Source organism: Natrix helvetica, assembly GCF_964273705.1.
Source record: "Natrix helvetica genome assembly, chromosome: 1".
Classification (NCBI taxonomy): Eukaryota; Metazoa; Chordata; class Lepidosauria; order Squamata; family Natricidae; genus Natrix; species Natrix helvetica.
Window position 1 is genome coordinate 121172940 of NC_138548.1, and position 25666 is coordinate 121198605.

Consider the following 25666-nt stretch of genomic DNA (forward strand, 5'->3'; position numbering starts at 1 on the left):
GGGTCACCGAAGTACACAGTATAGGGAGTGGGGTGTGTTTGCGTATAATATGCAATACATGCACATATATGCACATATTTCTATCACTTCTTTTCCGCCCCGCTTGCATTGTGGGAATAGTAGTTTAATCGCGCTCTTGCCCTGTCCTACCCACGGTAAGAACTACACTTCCCAAGGAACCCACAGTAAGAACTACACTTCCCAAGGAGCTGTGAGTCCCTCCCGCCTTCCACGTGCGAAAACTGCGGATTAGTTTGGGCGATAGGTCTGTAAGGCAAGAGCCTGCAGCCAGGGAATCTCTCTCGCGTAGTAAACGCGGGACTCGTGCCCCGTTCAGAAAGCCGAGCCAATGGATTAGGAGAGCGAGGTAAGGCAGAGGCAGAACACCGCGGAGGCCCGTCGGAGAAGCGGGCAGTTTAGGCTGGCGGAGAATATCCACGGGCCACCTGGAAACCGCAGGACAGCGATGTGCCTTATCTAGGTGATTTATCTTCTTAAGGAGGGAGGGAGGGTGGGTGCGTGGGAATGGTGATCACTTGCTGTGTCCCGGGTACAGAATAACAAGGCGCACTTGCACTAAGTGGGACTATAGTGCACAACACGTGCGTATGGATTTAGTTTGTCGCGTTTGTATCCCCGCTAATTGTTCACTACTTCTGTGATAAAGAGAAGATAAAGAGAAGATACAGGGGACAGAAGCATCTATTTGGTCCTGAGTGCACCGAGGTAATCTTATTGGGAAACTGAGATTAGGAAAGGGCAAGTGATTGTATTCAAAGCTTTATCTTATTTGGGGGCGGGAAGTAGTGAACTAAAAACATGTTGTTTAATTATCCATTTTATGCCTTTTCTTACATTTTTTTAAAAAGTTGGATAAAAGTATCAAAGGCAACGAAATTGGAATGTTAAAAATAATTAGGTGTCTTTCTACAGTTATTCCATACAGCAAGTTCAGCTAAGCCTCTCTCCCCCCCCCCCTTTAATCAAATGCAGCTAATGTTATATTTTAAGGACACAATAACAAAATAATACATGCATTTAAGAGCCATTCATGGTTGAAAAACTTTGCTAAATTAGGAGGCTTTAGCCTTTCTAGACAGTCTAGAAAATGTGAAATTGTCCTTACTTGTAACAGTGGAAAACATGTTTTCACACAGTAGATTTCATTGCATTTCAAAAGATTTATTCCTTCTTCAGTTTAAGGTTGTGGTTTCAGATTGTTGGAGTGTAGTTGCAGTATATGCCAAACATGCATGATAAAGTTAAAATGAATATTTAGTGTGATCTGTTATTGCTGCAACAAGCTATTTTGTCTACCGATCTATGTGCTCTGTTGGAAAAAGGCCAGAATGAGTGTTAATTGTGCACTGTCTTTTCTACAGAATGGGGGTGACTAATCCTGATCTGCTTTATGATTTTGGACCATAATACACAGTTGCATATATGGCCCAGTTAGGAGTCCGACAAGACCTGCTGGTGTAGAATTGGCACATGATTGTGCTAGCATGCATATGGACAGTATGAAGACCTCCAGATGTCAATGTACTCCAGATCTCTTAGTAGTACCACACCATAGGCCCTGCTAAATCAGGAAAATAGGAGTTACAGTTCAACAACTTCTAAGGTCACACACTTTTTATCTTTGTGCTAGAAAATTGTTGGACTGAGACAAAGTGGAGAGTCCTGTCTTAGATAGGTTGTGATTAGCCTTTTAACTTGACCTTAGGCAAGGCCAAGTTAAAACATTAATATCCATGTTTAACGGTGCATGATTTTTTTCTTTTATTACAATAAATACTTTAGACTTGAATTCTGACTGAGCAAAATTCATATTTTTGTTGCAAGAAGCATAGGGGTGCAAGCAATCACTCATAGATGATACTAGGATTAATTGGGGTTAAGCCACTTCTAATGACCTGGCAGTGGTGGCTAGTTGACTGTTGCCTTTGTGTTTATTACTTTACAGAAGCTGCCCCATAAACCTTATCTAGCTGTCTGGTTCCTGGCTCGGTTTCTGTACATGTTCACTGGACAGAGTTTATTTAACTGTTTATTTCAGATATTTAAACTAGAAACCCTGCAGGACAAATGACACAATTCTGAATCTGGCCAAATTCAGGGAATGGGGAACTGATTTCCAGGATAAAGTTTATGAACTATGGTTATAGAGGAAAGGAAACTTTAAAAACCCCAGAATTACAGAGAATTGTAATTACAGAGAAAAAAACAATTTAAAAGTTAAAAATAAGCCACCAACACCAAGAGATGAAATTGACAAAATGAACATCTTGTATGTTATGGGAAACAATTTTTATTATTTAACCAATTTTAGGGTCATCTGCAAGGGTGGGGACTCAGAAAAGTCAAAATGGCAGCAGTGACTGTGCAATTAAGGCCTTGTCATACAGGTAATCCTCAACTTATAACCACAGTTGAGTCCACATTCTCTGTTGCTAAGCAAGGAATGGAGCCATGTTATTAAGGAGCCATGCCCCATTTTATGACCTTTCTGCCATGGTTGTTAAGCAAATCATGCGGTTGTTAAGCAAATCTGTCTTCCCTCATTGACTTGGTTTATCAAAAGTTTCCTAGGAAGATTGGAAATGACAATCCATTGTAAATGCATCCTGGTTGCCCAATACCTGAAGTTTAATCACATGACTGTGAGGTGCCCCAGTGGTTATATGTGTGAGAACTGGTCGTGTCACTTTTTTCACTGCTGTTGTAACTTTGAACGGTCATTAAACAAATGGTTGTAAGTCGAAGACTACCTGCATCATATCTGGCACAGATAAAAAAAGGGGTGCCATCATGATTTTTTTACTTCTTCCTACACCACACACTTCAGCAAAATGCTGACCTAGCCGCAGAAGCAGCTCTAATTGTTTTACACATTAGAATTGAAAAGAAAATCCAAATAATCAAACAGGTAGCCAAAGAAATAGTAATAAAACCCTATTATATTTCAAGGAAAAAGCAGACCAAACTCAATTACAGTCATAAGATCCACCGCACTACAGGGAAATAGCTCATAGCCCATCCTTCTTCAGGGATTACATGGCCATCCAGTTATGGCTGGTGCTAGGGAGAAGTCTTGTTCCCTTGTGCCTACCAACTGTCGTTCTGCTGCTGGGCAGTCATAGTCAGTTGGTAAGATCATATAAGGAGAAGATAGCCTCTGAGAAGAATGGCTTCTGCCTTGAATGGAACCAGTAACAAACTGACATTCATAACAGTGAATATTGGAAGGGCCTTGTGTGCTCTGGAAAAACAAATTTCATACATCAGGTGCATCAAGCTGGGGTAACTAAGCTATAGTGACTGCCAGAATAGAAGGGCCATAGAATTACCCTCTTCAATTGTTTGAAAAATGTAACTTGCGTGGCTTACAAATTGAAGTAGGATAAACATTTTGTTTAAATCTCTTTTTTAGGAACCTATTTTCCGAGTGCTCTGCATTATTGGAAGTGAGTGACTCGTTACCCCAGGGTTAAAGTTCAGTTGGAAGTTAATGGTCCAGGTGATCGTTCTTATCCTTTTGAGAGTTTCCTGACATATGCATGTTTGTTCTGAGTCTCCATGAGCCTTCATGTGTGTTTGGGTGGAGAAAGACCCAAGTGCCTTCAATTCAAATACACTCATTCTTTTAATTTTACAGCAATATGGAATTTTTCATTTAACTTAGAACAATATCATTGGACAACATTCAGATTTATCCATACTACAGAATAAATTCATATGAATCAATGAAGCTTGTTAGTCATGAAAAAATCAGACCTACTGTTGATTCCAGTAGGACACTATCAAGTAGCAGTCTACTAAGTATTTTTATTTAAAGCCTGTTCTAATGGCTATTGAAGGAGACCAATTCAATGTCCTCTAAATAAAAGTGTTTTGAAAAGATTAACAGTATATTTGGGAGCATATTTGCTCTGCTTTTATAAGTGCATTGAGTTTGTTTAACCCATGAAGGTTGGCATGGGATTTCAGACTAGGACAAAAATCCTGTACTTGTTTACCTTGGCATCAAGCCTCATTTATATCAGTTAATGGTGAGTATGTAATATAAACTCTCCTTCAGGTCAAAGTCAACTTCTGGAGATTTCATATACCGCAAGTGACGTCTCTCTAGCTTTATTGGAAACAGTATGGAAGTTGGTTTACCAGTGATTCCTGCTAGGACGTTTTGAAAACTTCCCGGTCTAGTTTATAGCCCTGCTATTTTCTGGTGCTTCCTCATCCATGTATTAAGCAAGCCTAACTTTGGTTAGTTCCGCAAGCCAAAATCTAGTTTGGGGCTTATTACAAAAATGTACTAATAAGATACCATAGATTGTATGTGTTGGTATCTTCTTTCACATATAACTAAATTTCTATGGAGATTCTTAGTCATCCAGGTCATGGTTGTCTTAGATGCTTTTTCAAAAGGAAACAGGACTTTGTTTTCTCCTTAAGGAAGATATTTTGCTTCTCATCCAAGAAGCTTCTTCAGTTTTGACTGGGTGGCTTTTTTTTTGGGGGGGGGGGGGGAGGATGGAAGGATTTAGATTCCCTTGCAGTTATCTGGTTGTTAGTATTCTTTCTGAGAGCTGTTGAGGCCACTGAAGAAGCAAAAGATCGCCTGCAAGGAAATAACACAGTCCAATTGCCATTTGAAAAAGCATCATTTACATATCCAGTAATTTTACTATTCTGTACCCATTTTGCAAGCTATGTGTTTTTTTGCAGTGCGTGTGATACAGTTATAGTATAGTTAAAATTAGATAAAAACCTGCATGTGATAGATTTAATTTGGAGTACAGGTATTGGATTGGATTTATTGGAGTACAGGTAGTCCTCAACTTACAATCATAACGGAGCCTGGAATTTCCATGGTAAGCCATGATGGTTGTAAGATGAGACATCACATGATTGTTTATGACCTTTTTCATGGTAGTCATAAAGTGAAAGCCATGATTGTAAAGCTAATGCAGTGGTGGTCAAGCAAATAGCACAGTCGTTAAGTGAGTCAATGCGTTTTAATGGGCCTTTTGTTTTTCTCTGGCAAAAAAACCCCATTGTAAATCACATCACACGAACACAGAATGCTGCACCTGGCCATAAAAGTGAGCTGGTTGCCAAGTGCCAAAAATAAGGTCATGTGACTGTAAGCGAAGTACCGCCATCGGAATGCTGGAACTGTGTCACTTTTGAGGGGGGAGGGGGTGGAGTTGTAATTTCAAACAATCACTAATCAACCAGTCATTAACTAAGGACTACAATATTGTGAGCTACATTTGAGATCAGGGTTTCCATCCTTAAGTGATGCTGCTATAAATCTCCATGTCACATGAGCACATCACTTAGTGATGGCATTCCCAGCATTCTCTGTTTTGTCATGAATCAAATGCTGTCTGTCATTAGCCAGACACCACTCCTGAGGCTTCACAGCTCTGAGGCTACTTGGCACGCCACAGCTCTCTAGGGCTGCAAGAAGCCACAGCCCAGCATGAAACTGTAGCTACCTTGGGCAGCTATAGCCACCACAAACCCAGCCTCAGGCACCCTGCCCTTCATGACTCCTGCCTCCTTGTGCTCCACTGCCCCAGCTGACTATTGCCATTTCTTGTTCCCACTGCCTGGCCTGATCCTTTGTGAGGCCTTCTTCCCCAGAAATGTCTTCAGAAGCATGTTATCTATGGTAATCCATGGTCTGCTTACAAAACAGAAGATACAAATGGCTTAAGTGCAGGGTACATTTAAGAGAGAAAAAAGTAATGGATAGCAAAGACTTAATTAGCATCAAATTGCTGACCATAAATGCAACATATTTGAATCGGAATAAAGGTTTGTTTTCGAGGTGAAGGCGACTACGGGCATAGCCCACAGATACAGCGGGTTCGTCTCACACAGATTTGTGATTCCAGTGCATATAAAATTTATGCTTGTGCTATGCTGCAGTCTGCTAAGCGTGCAATAGCATTAGGTCTAAAAAAATAGTGTGCAAACATGCTTAAAAAAAACCTTTATTGCTTAAAAAAAGGTTAATTTGTAAAAACATTCAAAGATCTGCAAAGCACAATAAAGCGAAGCACAACAAAATGAGGTGTGCGTATTGATTTGGAGAATGACTTTATTCCTATCTTGTGCAATTAAGCAGGTTTGAACTTTGCTCTGAGATGATCACCTGTAACGTTCGTATATGCTATTTTGAGACCTTTTAGAAAATAAACTGACAAAGCAATAATTGACTTGTTAAACCTAGTCTGCCACTTTTCTTTTTAGGCAGTTCTTTGGCTAAATACAGGTAATACGTAGCAGTAGTGAGAAAAATCCAACTTATCTGGATTTCAGAATTTTAGAAGGTGGCATCCAATGGTTTCTTTTTATAAAGGGAGCTCTTGTGGCTTTTAAAGTTTGACTTTTAGGATTGCAGGAGGGGGCTGCTAATATGCTTGAAGAGTTGGGTAATTTTTTTGATATGTAAAGCTTTGTTGATTCTTTAGAACTTGAGCACATTATAAAGCTCTTATCAGAGATATATAATGAACTCAGCTATTCATTTTCAATGACTTTGGGGAGAGGCTGGAGGAGACTGAGTAGATCCTGGAAGCCTTTGTGAAACCTTCCAGTGTAGTCAAAAGTGATCTTTTAGGAAACAGAAAGGGGCAGCAGATTTAAAGACTGGGAGCAGAGGGAAGTAAAACCAGTGTATTAGTAATTGCTTCCTAGAGATCTCCACGTGTTCAGTACTCCATGTTTTTTTTCCTTTAAGAGATATGTTAAGATGTCTCTAAAGGAGATGGTAGTAACTGAGAATAGCTTTTCCGTAAATGGGTAAAACGTAAACAAAAGGCAAAATAGAGTAACTACTCTATGAAATGATGTAATTCAATCAGGAGAAGGTTGAAGGTGGGATCCAATTACAAAATGGATCTCTTAAGAGATATATTTGATCATTTCCCCATTAACTCATATGACGGGCAGCAGCTTGTTAGTAAATCTCTGTGGTATTCAACTGCCCTGCCTTTTCTTTATCCATGTGTGTAGAGTAGTTTTCTCTGTAATAGTTGGACCGTAACAGCAGCAAATTGCTAGCATCAATTCTGCAATGAAGGGCCCATTTTTCATATACTGTACAACTTTTATATAGAACTGAGTTCTGTAGGATGATTTAAACTCTGTGCAGAGTTTGGTGAGTTGTTTTTCCTTGTGGGAGGAAAACCGAAACCCATTCCATAATATTGAAACAGATTGCGAAAATAGGCAGAGAATAAGAGAGGATGTACATTAGCTATCTCTCACTTTTGCCAGTCAGTACTTTTTAAATCTGTCACTATATTGTCAAAAACAGGGAAGGTGAATTAATACATATTGTAGTCCCATTTCCATTAATCTGTCCTCCTTGCGCAGAACAGGGCTTATTTCTGAATAGGCATGGGAAAAGATGGACAGCTACCCTTGACAATTTGTTCAATGAGAGCGTGTGTAGAGTTCTGGGAAAACAGCAGATAAATCATCTATTTTCTATTTTTAAGTCTTTTCTTTAATTTTAGATACAAATACTTTCTGCTTGTGACTAGGGATTTTTTCCTCTTTATAGTCACATAGCTTAAGTCCTTAAAAGTTTATTAAGAGTAACTGAAATGTAATAATTGCAAGCTTTGGAGGTTCCTGTGGTAATAATTAAAAACTTTCCTGAGTGTGTGATCTTGACTATTCAGGCCATTCTTGTACCAGGTTTCAAGCTATTTTCCTACTAGTCACTTGTAATCTCATCAAAGTATCAACCAGCTGTTATAATAGAAAGCATGTCCTTGCTGTTATTTTGGGCAATGATAAATGGATGACTCTAGGACAGTATTCCTTAAAATGTGATCCAAGGAACCCTGAGGATTACAATACAATACAATACAATAGTAGAGTTGGAAGGGACCTTGGAGGTCTTCTAGTCCAACCCCCTGCCTAGGCAGGAAACGTTATATCGTTTCAGACAAATAGCTATCCAACATCTTCTTAAAGACTTCCAGTGTTGGGGCATTCACAACTTCTGGAGGCAAGCTGTTCCACTGATTAATTGTTCTAACTGTCAGGAACTCCTCAGTTCTAAGTTGCTTCTCTCCTTGATTAGTTTCCACCCATTGCTTCTTGTTCTACCCTCAGGTGCCTTGGAGAATAGTTTGACTCCCTCTTCTTTGTGGCAACCCCTGAGATATTGGAACACTGCTATCATGTCTCCCCTAGTCCTTCTTTCTCTTAAGCTAAACATACCCAGTTCCTGCAACCGTTCTTCATATGTTTTAGTCTCCAGTCCCCTAATCATCTTTGTTGCTCTTCTCTGCACTCTTTCTAGAGTCTCCACATCTTTTTTACATCGTGGCGACCAGAACTGAATGCACGATGTGCATTCCCCAAGACCATCTCAGGGGTCTTTGAAATAAAAATTATTTGTAAGATATTAAATATATTTATAAACTCTTTTAACATCACTATCCTCATTATTTTAATTTGTTAAAAATAAGGCTTTTCATGAAAAATATTTTATTAATGTTAATATAGAACGGGTTTAATATTATTTTTACATGATTCAATAAATATTCTATGACTGCGTCAATTGTTAATATGGTAAACAGTGCTAAATTTAACCCACACAAACAAAAGTTCTTTTGGGATCCTCTATAATTTTTTAAAAGTGGGCAGGTATCCTAAGAGCAAAATATTTAAAAAACACTCTTTTAGAGGATGCTATAAATTGTTAGTGGGAAAATGCCTTGCCTGTAGTGAAATATAGACCGTTCAACACATTGCAGTTGCTAGTGCAACTCTTAGAAAAATAAGAATATGTCTTTTATTGAGTTAAATCATTGATCTACATCACTTAGTAATGCTTATCCAATCCTTTCTTGTCTTTAACAGAAACTGGGACTTTCTCCTTGACCATTAAGCAACAATTTTCTTGGCAGGCTTGTCTTGGATGCTAGTGAGAGCTTTTTTGTAGCCATGTGATGTGGCTGAAAGTTCCAGTTAACCTTGAAAGACAGCTTTATGCCCAGTGCATTACAGCATCCTAACTAGAATAAGATTCAACTGAGATAAAACTGAGTGAATAAGAAATTGTTAATTACCAATGTTCACAGATGTAGCATCAACTGGCTTTCCTTGGGTTTCAAGATTAGGCAGAATACAGGTGGGAAACTACCACGATATCGCAACAATGTAAGCTAGACAGGAAAATTTAAACAGACACACAAAAAAGCAACAGGAAAATATTTCTGCATTGGCAAGAAAAATACGGATATGAACATGAAGTCACAAGATGTCAAAGTTGACTTGAAGGTGTCTTTGTACTTTCTAAATTGGTAATTATTGCAATATTATGATCAGAATTTAGTATTGTTGTTAGTTGTGAAGTGTCCGACCCATCGTGACCCCATGGACAAATGTTCTTCCAGGCCTTCGTGTTCTCTACCATTCTCTGGAGTCCTTTTAAGCTCACACCTACTGCTTCGGTGACTCCATCCAGCCACCTCATTCTCTGTCGTCCCCTTCTTCTTTTGCCCTCAATCTTTCCCAGCATTAGGCTCCTCTCCAGTGAGTCCTTCCTTCTCATTAGGTGGCCAAAGTACTTGAGTTTCATCTTCAGGACCTGGCTTTCTAAAGAGCAGTCAGGGTTGATCTCCTCTAGGGCTGACCTGTTTGATCGCCTTGTAGTCCTAGGGACTCGCAGGAGTCTTCTCCAGTACCAGAATTTAGTATAACAGAATGCTATTCTGTATTGTAGTGTTGAGTTTATGTGTAGTTCAAGCCATTCCTCCATTGTGAGGAACCCTGTATGCTCTTAAATTTTTGGCCTCCTCGTCTGTCCTAGAGATGTTGTGAAGTGAACGTGTGTTTCACTGACAAAACTTCAATGTAGTAGATGAAGAAGTGATATTAGCATTAGTTATTATTTATAAAGGTAGCAATCCAGCTGAATAAACTTTGCTTCACCACAGTGTTCCTTGTTTCTTTATTTGAGTTCCCTGATTTCCTCAGAAAACCCCACCTTTTTTTTTAAAGAAAAGCAAAGAAATATTCTGACCTGGTTGACCTGAGACATTCCTCTGTGTTGGACACTAGTATCAAGTAAATATTTGCTAGACCATAGAAGACATTTGTGGAAACTGAGCACAATTTTGTTCAGGAAATATTGCAAAGCCAACACATTCCTGGCAAGATGAAGGCAGGGATTAGTTTGTGATCTTCTCACCAGGAAATTTTCTGACGTGCCACCTTCTCTCCTTTTTTTTTTTACAGACATACCAGCAAGTTGGAGTTTCTACACAGCAGTGAAAAGAGAAACCGAACAAACAGTAAATCACCATTGTGGCTTTCACCGAAAAGAATCTTTTCAAAGTGACCAAGAAGCTACCAGGGAGTTATGTCTGAAGAGGCTGAAAAAATGGAAAAACAGCCTCCTGACCCTCCACCAGACCCACGCTGGAAGTTCCTTGTTGGCTACCTCTGTTTCTACGGCTTCATGGGCCAGATTAGACCTGGGGAGAGTTTCATCACACCCTACCTGCTGGGATCGGAGAAGAATTTCACGAAGGAAATGGTGAGGTCATCTGACATATTAGCCACACAAGGGACAGATTAGTTGCAGTGGTCTGAAAAATGCACTGAAATGTGGGGTGTTGAGTGGTCTTGCAGAAGACTGGAGGGGACTGAAGACTAAATGGGGACTGGAGACTAAAACATATGAAGAACAGTTGCAGGAACTGGGTATGTTCAGCTTAAGAGAAAGAAGGACTAGGGGAGACATGATAGCAGTGTTCCAATATCTCAGGGGTTGCCACAAAGAAGAGGGAGTCAAACTATTCTCCAAGGCACCTGAGGGTAGAACAAGAAGCAATGGGTGGAAACTAATCAAGGAGAGAAGCAACTTAGAACTGAGGAGAAACTTCCTGACAGTTAGAACAATTAATCAGTGGAACAGCTTGCCTCCAGAAGTTGTGAATGCCCCAACACTGGAAGTCTTTAAGAAGATGTTGGATAGCTATTTGTCTGAAACGGTATAGGGTTTCCTGCCTAGGCAGGGGGTTGGACTAGAAGACCTCCAAGGTCCCTTCCAACTCTATTATTGTATTGTATTGTATTGTATTGTATTGTATTGTATTGTATTGTATTGTATTGTAAGACTTTATGAGCAGCAATAGTTTTGACAAGATGCTAGGAATGACTCTCTTAATTGGACAGTGGAGGGAGGGAAGAGTGTGTTGCAACAGCATGGAAAGAGTGATGAATCCTCATTTTTTTCCTCCATTTTATTTGGCTCTTGGATCATGGACTCATGGAGCAAAAAGGGATGATTGGGTTTGGAACAAATGGACCTACATAGACCTTTTGTGACTAAAGGGCAGCATGAGGGCTGAGATGGGAAGAGAATTCCACAGAGCTAGGTTGCTTCTGAGTTAAATTAGAAAATGTATGGGTATGCTTGCAATCTGCTCCAACGTATCAATGCAGTAATGGTAGTTATTAAAACTTACTTTGGAATAATAAAGGAGTGGGATGACCTGCCTTTTTCCCCAGTTAAAATAAAACTGAAAGGAATCTCAGCCTGACCTGCTGCCTGTTGCCCTGATAATCTGAAGCGGAGACTTATATTTTAACTTTTGATTCAGCAAATAGTTTGACAATGCAAGCTAGCAAAGTAAATGCCTAATCCAATTGCTTCTATGACCATTCTTTCCATTCCGTTCTTTCCATTCTGGGTCCCTCCAGAATACCTGGACTACAGTTCTCATCATTCCTAGTCAAGATGGCTATGTTTGGAGTTGAGGTGCAGTGCACCTGGAAGAAGGTATCACACGGCCCATATTAGAACCCTTAAAAGTACCAAAAATATACCCTTGTAAAGTTTTCTCCTCTTTTGGAGTTATTTTGTCCTTCTTTTCCTTCACCATTTTCTTACCTGTTTTTCTTTTTTGTAGAAGTGACTCGGTGGTTATTCTGTAGAAACTCTGCCCCATTTAATGCTTTGTGCCAATTACAGGTGGTCTCCTAAATTTAGTGAAATCAATTAACAATTTCTCTAGCTTGCTTGGAGCTCTTTCATCCCATTCCAAACTGTGATATTGACTCCATTGATGAGCTGATGGAAGGCTAAATGTTGAGTGTCGCACTGTTGCCTTAATCAAATGAATGGTTATTCCCAGCTACTTCCATGGATTGAGTAAAATCGAGCCGACCAAAGACTGCATTTAACATTTGCCAAGGTTGGTGAAATGACCCAGATTGTTGGGGGCAATATGCTGACTCTGTAAACTGCTTAGAGATGCTGTAAAGCACTGTGAAGTGGTATATAAGTCTAAGTGCTATTGCTATTCCTAAGTAGCGGAAGACTCATGGGAGCTTGAGAGACTGATTTTTAATATAATAACATACTACATTGTTCCACTTATTTTTAAGTAGAAAGCTGAGTATAACTATTTTTATAGAAGTATAAGCCTTTATAAAAATGATTATGAGGTTGGGTGCCTCCCAGGTATTGTTTTCTTTAAATAAATATTCTAAATACAGATTAATATTTATTTCCAGGCTATTTTCCTAAGAATCCATTGACCAATCTCTCAACTAGCTAATATACTACTGTTTTGTTTCTTTAAAAAATATTTTAAACATTTAATGTTCTATGCATTTTCCCTATTTAGTAGTTTTCAAGAACCAAAAGCTTAGAATGAGGAATTAACTGCCCTCCCCAAAGGTGGATTTTTGCAATGGCTGTGTGTAGGTGGCTGTGACCTGTTGCTCTGGTTTCATTAAGTTTCTATTTGAACACTTGATCTTCTTTTAGTAATGAGCAAGGTCTATTTTCTCTCTGATCCCTTGTGAGGTCTCTCTGGGACATTGGCAGCTCTTGTCGTTTTTGCAAAAAAACAACCATGCAGCGGCAATCTGTTCCCAAACACCTTGTTCTGCCCTACTGCTGTGCTTTTGGATAAGTGAATGCTCAGCACCCGAGGTTATCAATTAGTGGATGGCAGCTTTTTCACATGCTGAGAGCAGATTCAGATGTGTGTTTGGTGGAGGGGGGGGGATCACTCCTGACTTATTGAAACCTTTTTTTTAGTGCTGTGTATCATAAAAGAGTCCCAATGGTGCAGTGGTTAGAGTGCAGTACTGCAGGCTATTTCTGCTGACTGCCAACTGCCTGCAATTTGGCAATTCAAATCTCACCAGGCTCAAGGTTGACTCAGCCTTCCACCCTTCCGAGGTGGGTAAAATGAGGACCCAGATTGTTGGGGGCAATAGGCTGACTCTGTAAATCGCTTAGAGAGGGCTGTAAAAGCACTATGAAGCGGTAAATAACTCTAAATGCTATTGCTATAATGGGTGGAGAGTTGTGGAGTAGAATTTTCATTTGAATCTGTCTTAATAGCGGACGTTTTGGAGGCAAAGTATTTATTTATATTTATTTAAAACATTTACATGGCTGCCCATCTTTCAACCAATTCTGGGTAGCTCCGTCAAAAATGAAGACATATAAAAATCGTATTAAAACTCAACCAATTAAAACATTAAAAACAGCCAGTAATATAAGTTACTTAAAAATATGAAAACCCAAAGAATAACTGTTCCCTGGCACACAGTATTGCAAGTGCTAATTAAATTAATAAACTATTTTTTAGTCCTCAACTTACAACAGTTCATTTAGTGATCATTCAAGGTTACAACAGGACTGGGAAATGTGACGTGACCATTTTTCACAGTTGCAACGTTTGCAGCATCCGCACGATCATTTGAGCAATATTCAGATACTGAACAACTGGTTCATATTTATGATGGTTGCAGGGTCCCAGGCTCATATGCAGTGGTGGGTTTCAAAATTTTTTAGAACCTCTTCTGTAGGTGTGGCCTGCTTTGTGGGAGTGGCTTGCTGGCCATGTGACTGAGTGGGAGTGGCTTGCCAGCCATGTGATGGGTGGGCGTGGCCAACTTGTAAAATGTGGTGAAACTCACTTAACTCTTGCTTAGCAACCAAAATGTTGGCTCAGAAACTCTGGCATTTGAAGCATGCAAGTCTTAAAGCTGTCAAGTTTCAAGACTCTTGCACCCCTAACCCTTTAGAAAAAAAACCCCAGGGGTGTTCAAACTTGACAGCTTTAAGACTTGTGGACTTCAACTCCCAGAATTCCTCCTCTCGCTCTTCATCTTGATGATGTGCGGATGGGCGGAGGGAGGGAGCTGGAACTGGTTCTAAATGGCACTGTAGATTTGAGGAACCTCTTCTATAGAAGAGGTTAGAACTGGCAGGAACCCACCCCTGCTCATATGATCCCCTTTTGTGACTTTCTGACAAGCAAAATCAGTGGGGAAACAGATTCACTTAACAACCAGGCTACTTACTTGTCAATGGCACTGCTTCATTTAACAATGGTGACAAGAAAAGTCATGACATGGGGCAAAACTCACTTTGCCGCAAAACTCAACAGAAACATTGGGCTCAATTGTGGTTGTAAGCTGAGGACTCCTGTAGTTACAAAAATTCTTCAGTTAAGCGAAACGGGCTGGCCTGATATTAAAAAGACACCAGAGCGAATGTCTCAACAGACAAGCAATAGCAGAAGACATTTTCAGATGGAGATATAAGAGAAGATTCACAGCTGAATATGCTAAAGCATGGGTGTCAAACTCGCCGCATCACGTTGCCGTCACATGACGTTTCGTGACTTTTTTTCCATTCATGGAGCTGGGGTGGGGGTAGCCTGCGTGTGACACATCTGGCCTGCAGGCCACCAGTTTGACACCCCTGTGCTAAAGGTTGGAAATGGGGTTTCAAAGCATTTCATGATGGGCAATGTCTTGCAGGGTGAAGGACTTCATTATTTCTGAGGAACCTGGGTACCACATTAGGCAGAACTATAGCTATTAGTGGAGCTGATGTATTCTCTGTATTTTGTCTGGTTTTGGAGGGGAGAGCAGCTGAGGAGGGCACGCCTCACTAAATTTAAGCCTAAATTCTTCGGTTTGTGCTATTGTTTTTCATTGTTCCTTACCTCAGTGCCATCAAATCATGTCACTGATTTTCAGCCGCTGTGGTTCAAAGGGGCTCCAGTCCTGCAAATCAATCCATCTACCAGCCAATTGATCCCTGGAGCTCAGGTTGTCCATCCCTGATCTAGAAATATAGATATATGAATCCAAAGATAGAGGAGGCATCATATATTCTGCATCAACTCCATTTGTAGACTGTGCTCAGCTACTTTTGCTAAAATATCCCAAACCCCTTGACCAGAACAAATGGTCACGTCCTTTGAAGGTAGAAGAGAGAGGAATGATAAAGTACCAGATGGCAAGTTGTAGTGATCTCATGCTAACAGGGCTGATAATACTTTTGAATTATGGAAAAGGAATTATTCATCCTTCCTGAAGTATATTCTTACATACCATTCTTCTCCCCTGGAGTATGTCAGAAAGTTGGACTTCACCTCCCCAAATTCCAAGGAAGAATGCTCGAAGAGAAATTACTGGGAGATATCAGGCTGGGGAGTACTATGGGTTTTTTTTTTTTTAAATGACAGAATGGTCTGGAGAAAGATCTCTTTTGAATCAAAATCTTTGGCATTCTTGTCACTGAAATGTAATATTCTCTGTATTTCCACTCTCCTGTCTGGGGGAGATTTAGGGGAGCAGAGTTGGTCAGCACACTCAGTCCGGCCAAAGTTCAGAGTCTCCTGCTGCTCTGTTGCCATGGCTAAAACACGTCAAATTCCAGTCTAAAGCAACTGTAAGAAGCTTAATCAACCTCCTTGACAAGCAATACATGTGGATTTCAACCAGAGGGGAGATCTCAGAGTGACTGTTGGAAAAACTAAAAGGGGGGGGGTCCTAAGACACCAAAACATTGTGAAAAATTCTAGTCTGAAATGTCCAAGAAATATTAACAATGGTCTGGTTTGGTATAAAGCAGCTTTCAGTTTTCCTATACATTGTATTTCCATAAACTGTGGGTGGATGGGAGGTATTCTTCCAAATAATTGTCCCCTTCAGCCACCATGGTCCTTTCTTTTTGAAGGTGCTTTGCCTTCTTTTCTAAGCTACACGCTGTCATTTCATTTCCCGTTGTGGACAACTCCATTTCATCCCTAGGAATTTTGATTTTAAAAAAATCATTTGTCTGATGAACCAGGACATAATCTAGCGTTTGATAGTTTTCTGTGTTCGTTGTGAATCTTTTTTTCTCTCTCTCCTTTCAGTCCCGCCCACCCACTGATCAATGTATTTCCATTCATCCAGAATTCCATCAAGTTCTTATAGCGGTGGAGGCTTCTTTCTCTTATGGATACTCCAGACCCAACCCTGGTGTCCCTGAATCAGCTGATCCTTCTTGTATAGTTGTTTTGTTTCCAGCTTCTCAAACACAGGATGGCTAGTACTTAGAATAAGTCTTGGTGCCTGTTGCTGAAAAAAAGAATGTGAGTAAGAAGCACCCAAATTATTAGTAAATCATGAAGGAGGAGGACCTGCCATAGATGATTAGAATATAGGTGAGATAAGGTGAAAATGCATGTGACCTCTTTCGTACTAGAGTTCTTTAACCCTTTGATTTACTCACTAGCCTAAATCAGTTGCACTTTGTTTGGTTTTCTCTTGCAGGTGACCAATGAAATTACACCTGTCCTGTCGTATTCTTACATGGCAGTATTAGTGCCCATCTTTCTACTCACAGACTATCTGCGGTACAAGCCAATGTTGGTGCTACAGAGCTTGAGCCACATTGCTATCTGGCTGCTGCTGATCTTTGGTACCAGCATCATTGCCATGCAGTTCATGGAGTTCTTCTACGGAATCACGATGGCCACGCGGATAGCCTACTCCTCCTATATCTTCAGCCTGGTCACTCCGTCACGCTATCAGCGCATGGCCAGTTATTCCCGGTCTTCAGTGCTGATGGGCGTCTTCACCAGTTCCGTGGTGGGACAACTCTGTGTCACAGTTGGAGGCACTACCTTCATGACAGTGAATTATATCTCTTTGGGCTTCATGTGCTTTGGGCTGGTCTTGACCCTCTTCCTGAAGCGCCCGAAACGCAGCCTCTTCTTCAACAGGAGCAAGAGCTGGTGTAATGGTACCTCGCCTGCAGAACTGGACAAAATGAACCCTGGGGCAGGAGAGCCCATGTGGTATAAGGCCTCCTCCTGGAAAAATCTGGTTTTATTCCGGATGGTAAAGGAGTTGGGCATTATTGTACGAAAGCCACAACTGAGACTTTGGTCCCTTTGGTGGATATTCAATTCTGCTGGCTACTATCTGATGCTTTATTATGTGCATATTTTATGGAATGAAAAGGACAGCAGAAAGGTCTACAATGGTGGAGTGGAAGCTGTTTCTACCCTGCTTGGTATATATGGATATTACTCTTCTTCTGTAGTTGGGTTTTATGCATTTGTCTTTTTAGTCTGCTATGCCCCCTACAAGGGGAGCTCCACTAATAATGAAGTAGACTCTCCAATTCCACTGCCCTAAGCAGCTTCATGCAAAGGCAGGTTCTGTTGTTCATACTAAGGTCATCACGGATATTCTATAATTATTTGGTTGTGATTCCCATTCTTGTAGAACTAAGAAATCTGCAGCTGTTGTTGTAAAAGTCATTTGGGAATGATGAGATGGCCTGTTTTAGTCACCTTGCATAGAAAGTGGTTGGGAAACATAGCCAAGGTGCTAAACCCTCAGTGAGTGTGCTTTTGCTTGGTCAAATCTTATTAGGTCTGAAACTCCCCCCATTGCCAAGCATGTAAAATTAACATCTTATCTGGTTCACTAATGGCAGAGATTATAGGATTACAGTTCATGTCATCTAAGTCAAAAAGATAGGGAAGCATCACTTCCAGCAAGAAGAAACCACCATTGGAAGAAGTGATCAATACTTTATAAAAAGAACTCCGATATTTCCCTGAAATATTTCTTTTTATATTATTTCACAACAGTTTTACTGCAATCATAACATCCTCTTAAATTGCACCTTTATTCCTCCCCCTCCCTCCCATTACCAACACCATCCTAAAATCCATGTGACTCCGGGTGCATTCACTTTGATTCATCGAATCTCTGGCCTTGGACAAAATCTATTACCTGTATGCTATTCAATGTGAGTCAGCCTCCTTGAGTAGCCTATACGTAGTTGATATATGTGTCAGCTATAATGAATGGATGTAGAATAATTAGATCGCTAAGAGTCTCGCATTACATTAAATCAGAAAGTTGCCAAATTTTGTTTTGAGGATATTTTTTTCCCCATGACGTTGCTGGAATATACCTACTTCATCATCCATTGGTAGAATACTGCATAGAAAACGAGAGCCCTGTTTAGCTATAAAGGACTTGTCTTCTCTTGACAATCATTTCTGTTTTCCTAGGTGCCATCACTGCTTTTTCTGCTGGCTTTGTGAAGATCCGATGGGCCTTCTGGTCAAAACTGGTGATTGGGGTTGCGACAGCAGTCCAGGCAGGCCTACTGTTGTTGATGAACACAACTGCCAATATTTGGCTGTGCTATGTGGCCTATGTCCTCTTCAGGGGCTCCTACCAGTTTCTTGTGCCTATTGCCATGTGAGTGATGGTGGTGAGAACTGACAGCTAAATTTACATTTTTACACTGTTAAAAATGGACACACAGAGCTTCCGCCAATCCAGGAAACTAGTTCAGCATTGGAGTGAGAGCTATCATTCATGTGTCTGTAAAGTTACATGCTTGCACACGGAGCGAGATCCAAACACAGTGCAATATTCCAGGATAAAGCAGGGTTTTTTTAAGGATGTTAAAACTGAAAAATACTGGATCAGAGGTTCCCACTATCTCACCAGGCCAATGGATTAATGCACCTAATCTGAAAATAGTTTGCTAATAATGATGACGAATAATTTTGTCTTCTAAAGATCTCATTTTCCAGGTTTTTTTTTTCCTCTAAGGGCCCTCCTCCCACAGATTTATAGCAGTAGTATGTATTGCTGTAGCATCCTCTTCCCTTTGGCTGTAATCCTGCACATTTTGTTGGCGTATGTATTATAAATATCAGGAGGTGGATGGAAGAGTCTGCTGTAACATTTTGAGACTTTAAATAAAACTGACAGAAGCAATTGTGGGTGACCCTCGTTTGCAAAGATGTTTCAGCAAATCAGCAGAATCCAGCCAAAAGCTGAGCCCTTACCCAAGATGCATGTCTTCTTTCTGCTCAGGATATTTTGAAATGGCGCAAAGCTAATTTGTTTTCTCTCTCTGACTGAAGCTTCCAGATTGCATCTTCGCTGTCCAAAGAACTCTGCGCTCTGGTGTTTGGTGTCAATACTTTCCTTGCCACAGTTCTCAAAACCATCATCACTATCATCATAACTGATAAGAGAGGTCTGGCTCTCCCAGTCCATTCCCAGGTAAGGAAAAGAGCAAGTTACTCTACGGTTACCTCAGCTGCTCCTTGTTCAGTGCAAGCTGCCTATCAGGAAGGCTTTGCCTTGCCTGTTATGGGAAGCCATATAAAAGTTGCCCCTGACCAACAAGCTTGTGTGGAAGCTTGTGTGGAGATAGATAACTCCTCACAGTGGGAGGATTTCTCACTTAATTTGATTGGGCTACTTAAAGCTGAACTAATTCTGAGCTAAGAGGAAGAGCAAACGAACTTATTTCGCTCACTTCCAATTCTCCACGTCACTGCCATTGAGGTGGCAAGATTCCTCTGCCTGTCCCTCTTCCTCCTCCTCCTGTATGTTCACAGGAAGGAGATTGGGTCTGACTGCGAATGGTTAGGTAGGGCCAGTATTTGTGTTTGTGTTCAGGCACTCTAGGTCTGTGATGGCGAACCTATGGCATGCGTGCCAGAGGTGGCACGTGGAGCCCTGTCTGTGGGCAGGCGTGCTGTTGCCAGCTGCTCTTTTGGTTTCCGGTGCACGCGTGCACTGTGCTCTTTGCAGGCACTGGAGTGCTGGAAAACAGCCTGAAAATGGCCTGAAAAACAGCCAAAACTCATGCCCTTTTTGGGGCCATTTCTAGACCATTTACAGGCCATTTTGGGGGCAATTCTAGGACATTTACAGGCCATTTTGGGGGCATTTGTAGGCCATTTGCAAGCCATTTTTCAGGCCATTTCTAGGCCATTTACAGGCCATTTTGGGGCCATTTCTAGGCTATTTAATGCCATTTTGGGGGCATTTCTAGGACATTTACAGGCCATTTCGGGGCCATTTACAGGCCATTTTGGGGGCATTTGTAGGCCATTTACAAGCCATTTTTCAGGCCATTTCTAGGCCATTTACAGGCCATTTTTCGGGCTTTGGCCCAAAAATGGCCAAAGAATGGTCTGAAAATGGTCCAAAACCAAAAAAAACCCGCATGGCGTGTCGGCCAGCTGGTCTTCAGGTTTCCAGTGCCCAAGCACACATACATGCACGTACATTCTGGTTTGGGCACAAAAAGGTTCGGCATCATTGCTCTAGGTCTGGGATGGCGAACCTATGGCATACATGCCACAGGTGGCATGCACAGCCATTTGTCAGGGCACACGAGGTTTTGACCTGTCAGCTGGCCAGTGCGCATGCGCGCGCTGGCCTGCTGACTTCAGCCTTTTTTTGAGGCCATATTTCGCCCTCCCCAGGCTCCAGAGGCATTATAGGAGCCTGGGGAGGACGAAAACAGCCTTCCCCCTGCCCTCACCCCCCGAAACACCTCCAGAGGCTTCAGGAGCTTCTCTGAAGCCTCCGGAGTGCAAAAAAACAAGCCCTATGGTCAAACAGGAAGTTTGGGAACGGACTTCCGGTTTACTCGTAGGGCCAGTTTTAGCCCTCTGGAGCCTTCAGGGGCCTTCCAGAGCTTTCCTGAAGGCTCTGGAGGGCAAACAACGACCCTACGAGCAAACTGGAAGAATTTTTAAGAGGCGTCTGGATGGTCACTGTGGGCAGTCGGGTGCTACACTGAATGGCCCCATTGAGCCGATCCAATTGCAAGGCCCTTTTACAGCTTTTACATGTAGTGATTGTTCAAAGTTACTACGGCACTGAAAAACGTGACCATTTCTCACACTTAGGACTTGCAGCATCCCCATGGCCACGTGATCAGAATTCAAATGCTTGGCAACTCGTTCATATTTAGGACGGTTGTAAGTGTCCTGGGATCATGTGAACAGCTCTTGCAGCCTTCTTTTTTAACTTTTGGGATGTGTGTTTTTTAATGTTGTATGCCGCCCTGAGTCCTTTTGGAAAAGGGCAGCATATAAATCCAAATAAACCAAACCAAACCAAACCAAAGTCAATGGGGATCATCTAACAACTGCGTTAATAACAGCTGCAATGATTCACTTAACAACTGGCTAGAAAGGTAGCAAAATGGGGCAAACTCCCTTAACAAATGTCTCACTTAACAGAAATTTTGGGCTCAATTGTGGTCGTGAGTCGAGGAGTACCTATATTATTCTTTTAAAGGTCCTTCTTTTCAATCCTTAGGTGGATTGATGCTTTCATTTTTGTGTGTTTGTTTACATTGAGGTTAACGAAGCCCTGTATTGTTCTTTCTCAAAATATTCCTGCATTTTCTCCTCTTCCAGTTCAACGTTTACTTTGGCTACTTCACTGTTCTGGCCACGCTGTATATTGTGTCATTTGTGTACATGATGGTAAGGCACAATGCTTGCAAGACACCACCAGAAGAGACCACACCAGCCAAGGAACTCTGCAGCCCAGTTGAGGAGGAGAACTCGGACAAGGAAGGAAGCCCGGAACTGGCTAGTTCCAAAGCCTGAGAAATACCCCAATCTGTGTACGTACATGGAGATGGATTTTCCTGCAAGGTCTCAGTTGAGATGAGACCAGTGCAGCTCTCGTGACAATCAGCACTTATCAAAGTCAATGCATCCCTATTTTCACAATATTGGAGCTCTGCAGAAGCTCAGAGAAAAGCTTGCTTGGTTTCAAATGCAACTTTAATGCAGTTGACTCTTCTGGCAGCTACAGTTCTCCCTGTTTCTTGAGCCAAGTTATACTGAAATAATATTTACCAATATTATAATTGGGCACTTAATTTGATGATTGTGTGAATTTGCCTTTAAACATTTATGTTCCTAGTTCTGTCGTGTAAATTTGCCAATCACCAGAGCATCGAGACTAAGGCACTTTTAATGTTGATACTGGTTAATATATACTGTGATGCGACTCGTAGTAACGCGAGACACATTTCTGTTTTCCGCCTTTTAGGAAAACAGATGCTTTTCGCATTTGACACCCCCCCCCCGATGATTGTAATCAGCCACACTCAGAAAACATATTGCAAAGAATGAAATTACCAGGCTTAAAAAAAATCCCCTTAAATTCATGAAAATACCAAAATAGGACCAAAATGAACTAGACAATCCAATCTTCTTCATTCAGAAACCAAGAGCTTGCATTTTTGATTAATGCTTGTGCTCCTCTTTCACAAAACCCAAGCATTTCTTTTCAGGCCATTTTTTTATGGAGTTGACTCACGTGATCCCTTCAGGAGCCCGCTGGAGAAGCATGATTTGAAAGGAAAGTAGGTCAGAACGTAAGCAGAGACATTTCAAGCATCAGCTTGTATGTATTTCTAAGCTTGTTGAACATGTCGGCAGTTCTAGTTTACAATGCAGTTTTTTTTAATTTAAAAGATGCAGCAAGTCTTATGGCTTAGGAGTCATAGCTTTCAACACTGAAGCTCCCCAGATGCCGGTATCTGTGCTTCACAGATACCCAGAAGCATCTGTTACCAGTTCTTATGCTCCAGGCCAGGTTTAAGATTTCAGTAAAGACCCAATACAACACAGTCAGGAGGATACTTTCCTTTATTCAGTGCCTTTAGAAAACAGTTTATAATACACAACACGCAACTGACAAAGATATGAAGGTCCACAGGCTTTTAAAACTGCATTAAAATGTCACAAAATACAGTAGACAGTAAGAAAACTGACTGTATGGACTTGCACGGATTTTCTCCACTGCAGTAATAACATTTTGTTAGGACAATAAAAACAAAGCTTAGGTAGGAATTTAGCACCTTGGTTTTTTAAAAAAACCCAACTCAAATGGATGAATATGGAGCAAGCATCAGCTTGGCTTGAGTTTTGGACACCAAAATGCAAGACCGGTGATGTGGATGAGACATTCCATAGCAGTTAAGTCTACATGCAGAGGAGGGATGCCAAGCTACTTTGCTGTGACTTGCCCTTAAGATGGCTTTTGAAAAGGCTGAAGCCAGGATCAGGAATCCAGCCATGCTTTTATAGGGGAAGGAAGCACTTAAGACACAACCCCAGCCTGTGCTCCAGAGGTCTCCACCCCTTGAAATAATGCTTTGGAATGTGTAGGCATGGTTCCTGTCCCAGTGTTAGGAGCAGCGGAAGACTAGAGGAGTGGGTCTCCTTTAACTTTGGTTTGAGAGGGGTGGCAAACAGCATTTAACTGATTTGAACCTCCAGCCTGCACTAGCGCCGGGGGCGGGGTTTGTCAGGATTTGAGTTAACCCAATCTGACATGCTGAAGGCAGCTCCTTGTGGGTGCATTTGGCTTTCTTGTCTAATCCACTGTTACCTGGCAACTGCTTTTGCTCTCGCTGTGTGTTCCCTGATTATTTTGTAGCTGAGATTTGAAGATGAATGGGATGGTTGGCCTGGAACAAACTCTCTCTCTCCAAGAGGTGGCAGCTATCAGCAGGGCCAGGGAACAAGATTGGCAGGGCTCTGATCGCTAATGGGAACTCTGGGGCTCCCCAGATTTTTCTGCAACCCAATTTGTGTGGCAAATGCTGGGCAGAGGTAAAAAAAAAAAATGGCAACTTCCCTGCAAGGCAGAGAAGAAAAATATGTTTAACAACAACAAAAATCCTCAATAAAGGAACAAATACAGATTCTTTTTGTGTGTGTGTGTGTGGCAACTTTGCTCCGATTGTGCTCCCCTCCAGGCCTCTAAGGAAAATCCTACATCTAAATTACCTTTAAGGTGGTTCCTTTTAACCCTTTTGCCTCTTTGAAGAACAAGGAATGGGCAATTAAAGGAAGAATGGCACCTAATAAGGACTAGTGTTCTTTGTCTCTTTCTTCTGACCCTCTTTTTGCGAAGGATGTTGTAAACTGTGTATCAGGAATTGTAAATAGCCTTTGAAGGGAGCATTATTACTTCCTTCTGTGTCTGAAATTTAAAAAGCAAAAGCAGCTGAGATGGCTGGCAGGGCCAGCAGTGTTGCTAGGGCAACTTTTTTTTTGGGGGGGGGAGAGGAAGTTTTTGAGATAATGTGGGGCAGATGCAGAAAAGCCTCCCTGGGGGGCCTATAAAACTCTTAACTTTGGTCCTGAATTTTTCAGCAAGATCCTATGTTTCCTTTAGCTCCATGCCCCTCATAGAAGAGCAGATGGTACCCACGTTATTGGGATTCAACATGCTCACAATCAGGGCTTCCAAAGGCAACCTTTTCTTCAGCACTTTCCCTGTTTGGGGAAGACTTCTTGTACTCAGTCAATGCAAAAAAATAGATCTTCTGACATCCCACTCGACCTTGGTTTTCTCTTTTAAAGAACTGGTGGACTGTTTGGAAAGGCAAGAAGGAAAGGGAGGTGATATGGGAAACAGGAAATTTTACATAGGGGCAGGAGAGAGAGAGAGAACCAGAACCATTTTGGGAGCTGCACTTGCCTGGACACTGCCTTGCACACAAATCCTGCCCTGCCTGAGCCCCTCCAGCAGTGGTGCTCAAGAGGAGAACAACCCCCCTCTCCCCCCCACAACCCCAGCATCAGATCTGTGCTGGAATCATAAAAAGATGCTCTTTGGCTTTCTTGATCATTTATCTGCTTGGTGGATGCTATATTATGAAAGTGGCCAGACACATTATCCTGATTGATGGTGGAGGGGGAGGAATCTCTTGCCTGCCCCCCATTGCAAAAAGGGGGGCATTTGGACTCCCCGCCTCCACTCGCAATCAGCACATTCAGGGGTTCTATTTCTTGGACGATGTCATGAAGCTGTTTTCAATGCACAGGACGATAAAGGCATTTCTGCAGCTGTTGCTCTTCTGGTCAAGCAGCTTGCCTGATGCCAGCGAGGAAGCCTGGCCAGTCACCACGGTGTCATCCGTCCGCCATGTCTCGCAGTAGCTCTCTGTTAGCCGCCGTCCCTTGGAATCGGAGCCGTGCCACACGTACTTCTGTGGCCTGAAAAATACCCTCACGTCAAGGCCATTTCACACACAGAAGCACTATGACTGTGTTCATATACTCTTCTATGTTACTGTTCAGCTATAATTGAGTCAGCTATACCTGGCTGGGTCAGTAGCAATAGCAATAGCACTCACATACCGCTTCACGGTGCTTTACAGCTCTCAAAGCGGTTTACAGAGTCAGCATATTGCCCCCAACAATCTGGCTTTTCATTTTACCGACCTTGGAAGGATGGAAGGGCTGATTAAACCTTGAGCCAGTCAGGATCAAACTGCTGGCCGTTGGCAGAATTAGGTTACAATACTGCATTCTAACCACTGTGCCACCATGGCTCTTAATAGTGCAACTTAATAAGGGATAAATCGTAGTTTTAAGAGTAGTGGCTAGGCTCATAACAGTGTAACCATCCTATAGCTTAATCTGATGCATGAACTCTGCCTCCTTGGTTGGTGGACTATGATTTTGTGTAGGCTTTGCAGTGCCTAATAGTATCTTAA

The 25666-nt window shown here is 41.7% G+C and overlaps 2 protein-coding genes across 6 annotated transcripts in view; one reads left to right on the forward strand and one right to left on the reverse strand.

Annotated features, from left to right (window-relative positions):
* Window positions 1-195: 195 nt before the first annotated feature.
* SLC19A1 (solute carrier family 19 member 1) lies at window positions 196-23863 on the forward strand. 2 transcript variants are annotated; one of them, XM_081962630.1, is made up of 7 exons: window positions 196-481; window positions 10276-10576; window positions 16621-17365; window positions 18381-18573; window positions 19251-19392; window positions 21555-21766; window positions 22201-23863. In XM_081962630.1, the coding sequence occupies exons 2-6, from the start codon at window positions 10400-10402 to the stop codon at window positions 21747-21749; spliced, it is 1452 nt and encodes a 483-aa protein (XP_081818756.1). In that variant the 5' UTR covers window positions 196-481; window positions 10276-10399; the 3' UTR covers window positions 21750-21766; window positions 22201-23863. The 2 variants fall into 2 exon arrangements, with proteins under 2 accessions (XP_081818756.1, XP_081818755.1); XM_081962629.1 differs by having other exon boundaries at window positions 197-367; window positions 21555-23863.
* COL18A1 (collagen type XVIII alpha 1 chain) overlaps window positions 22785-25666 on the reverse strand; it is a 219505-nt gene continuing 216623 nt past the window's right edge. For all 4 annotated transcript variants that reach the window (XM_081962588.1, XM_081962587.1, XM_081962586.1 and 1 more), the window contains one exon: window positions 22785-25163. In XM_081962588.1, coding sequence (XP_081818714.1) covers window positions 24950-25163 — 214 coding nt within the window. In that variant the 3' untranslated portion in view covers window positions 22785-24949. The remainder of the gene's footprint in view (window positions 25164-25666) is intronic.

Bases quoted from the DNA above. Each gene is read 5' to 3' on its own strand.
- SLC19A1 (XM_081962630.1), top strand. From the start codon at position 10,400: ATGTCTGAAGAGGCTGAAAAAATGGAAAAACAGCCTCCTGACCCTCCA. The intron at 18,574-19,250 runs GTGAGTGATGGT...CTCTGACTGAAG, and splicing joins TTTCTTGTGCCTATTGCCAT to CTTCCAGATTGCATCTTCGC. The intron at 19,393-21,554 runs GTAAGGAAAAGA...CTCCTCTTCCAG, and splicing joins CTCTCCCAGTCCATTCCCAG to TTCAACGTTTACTTTGGCTA.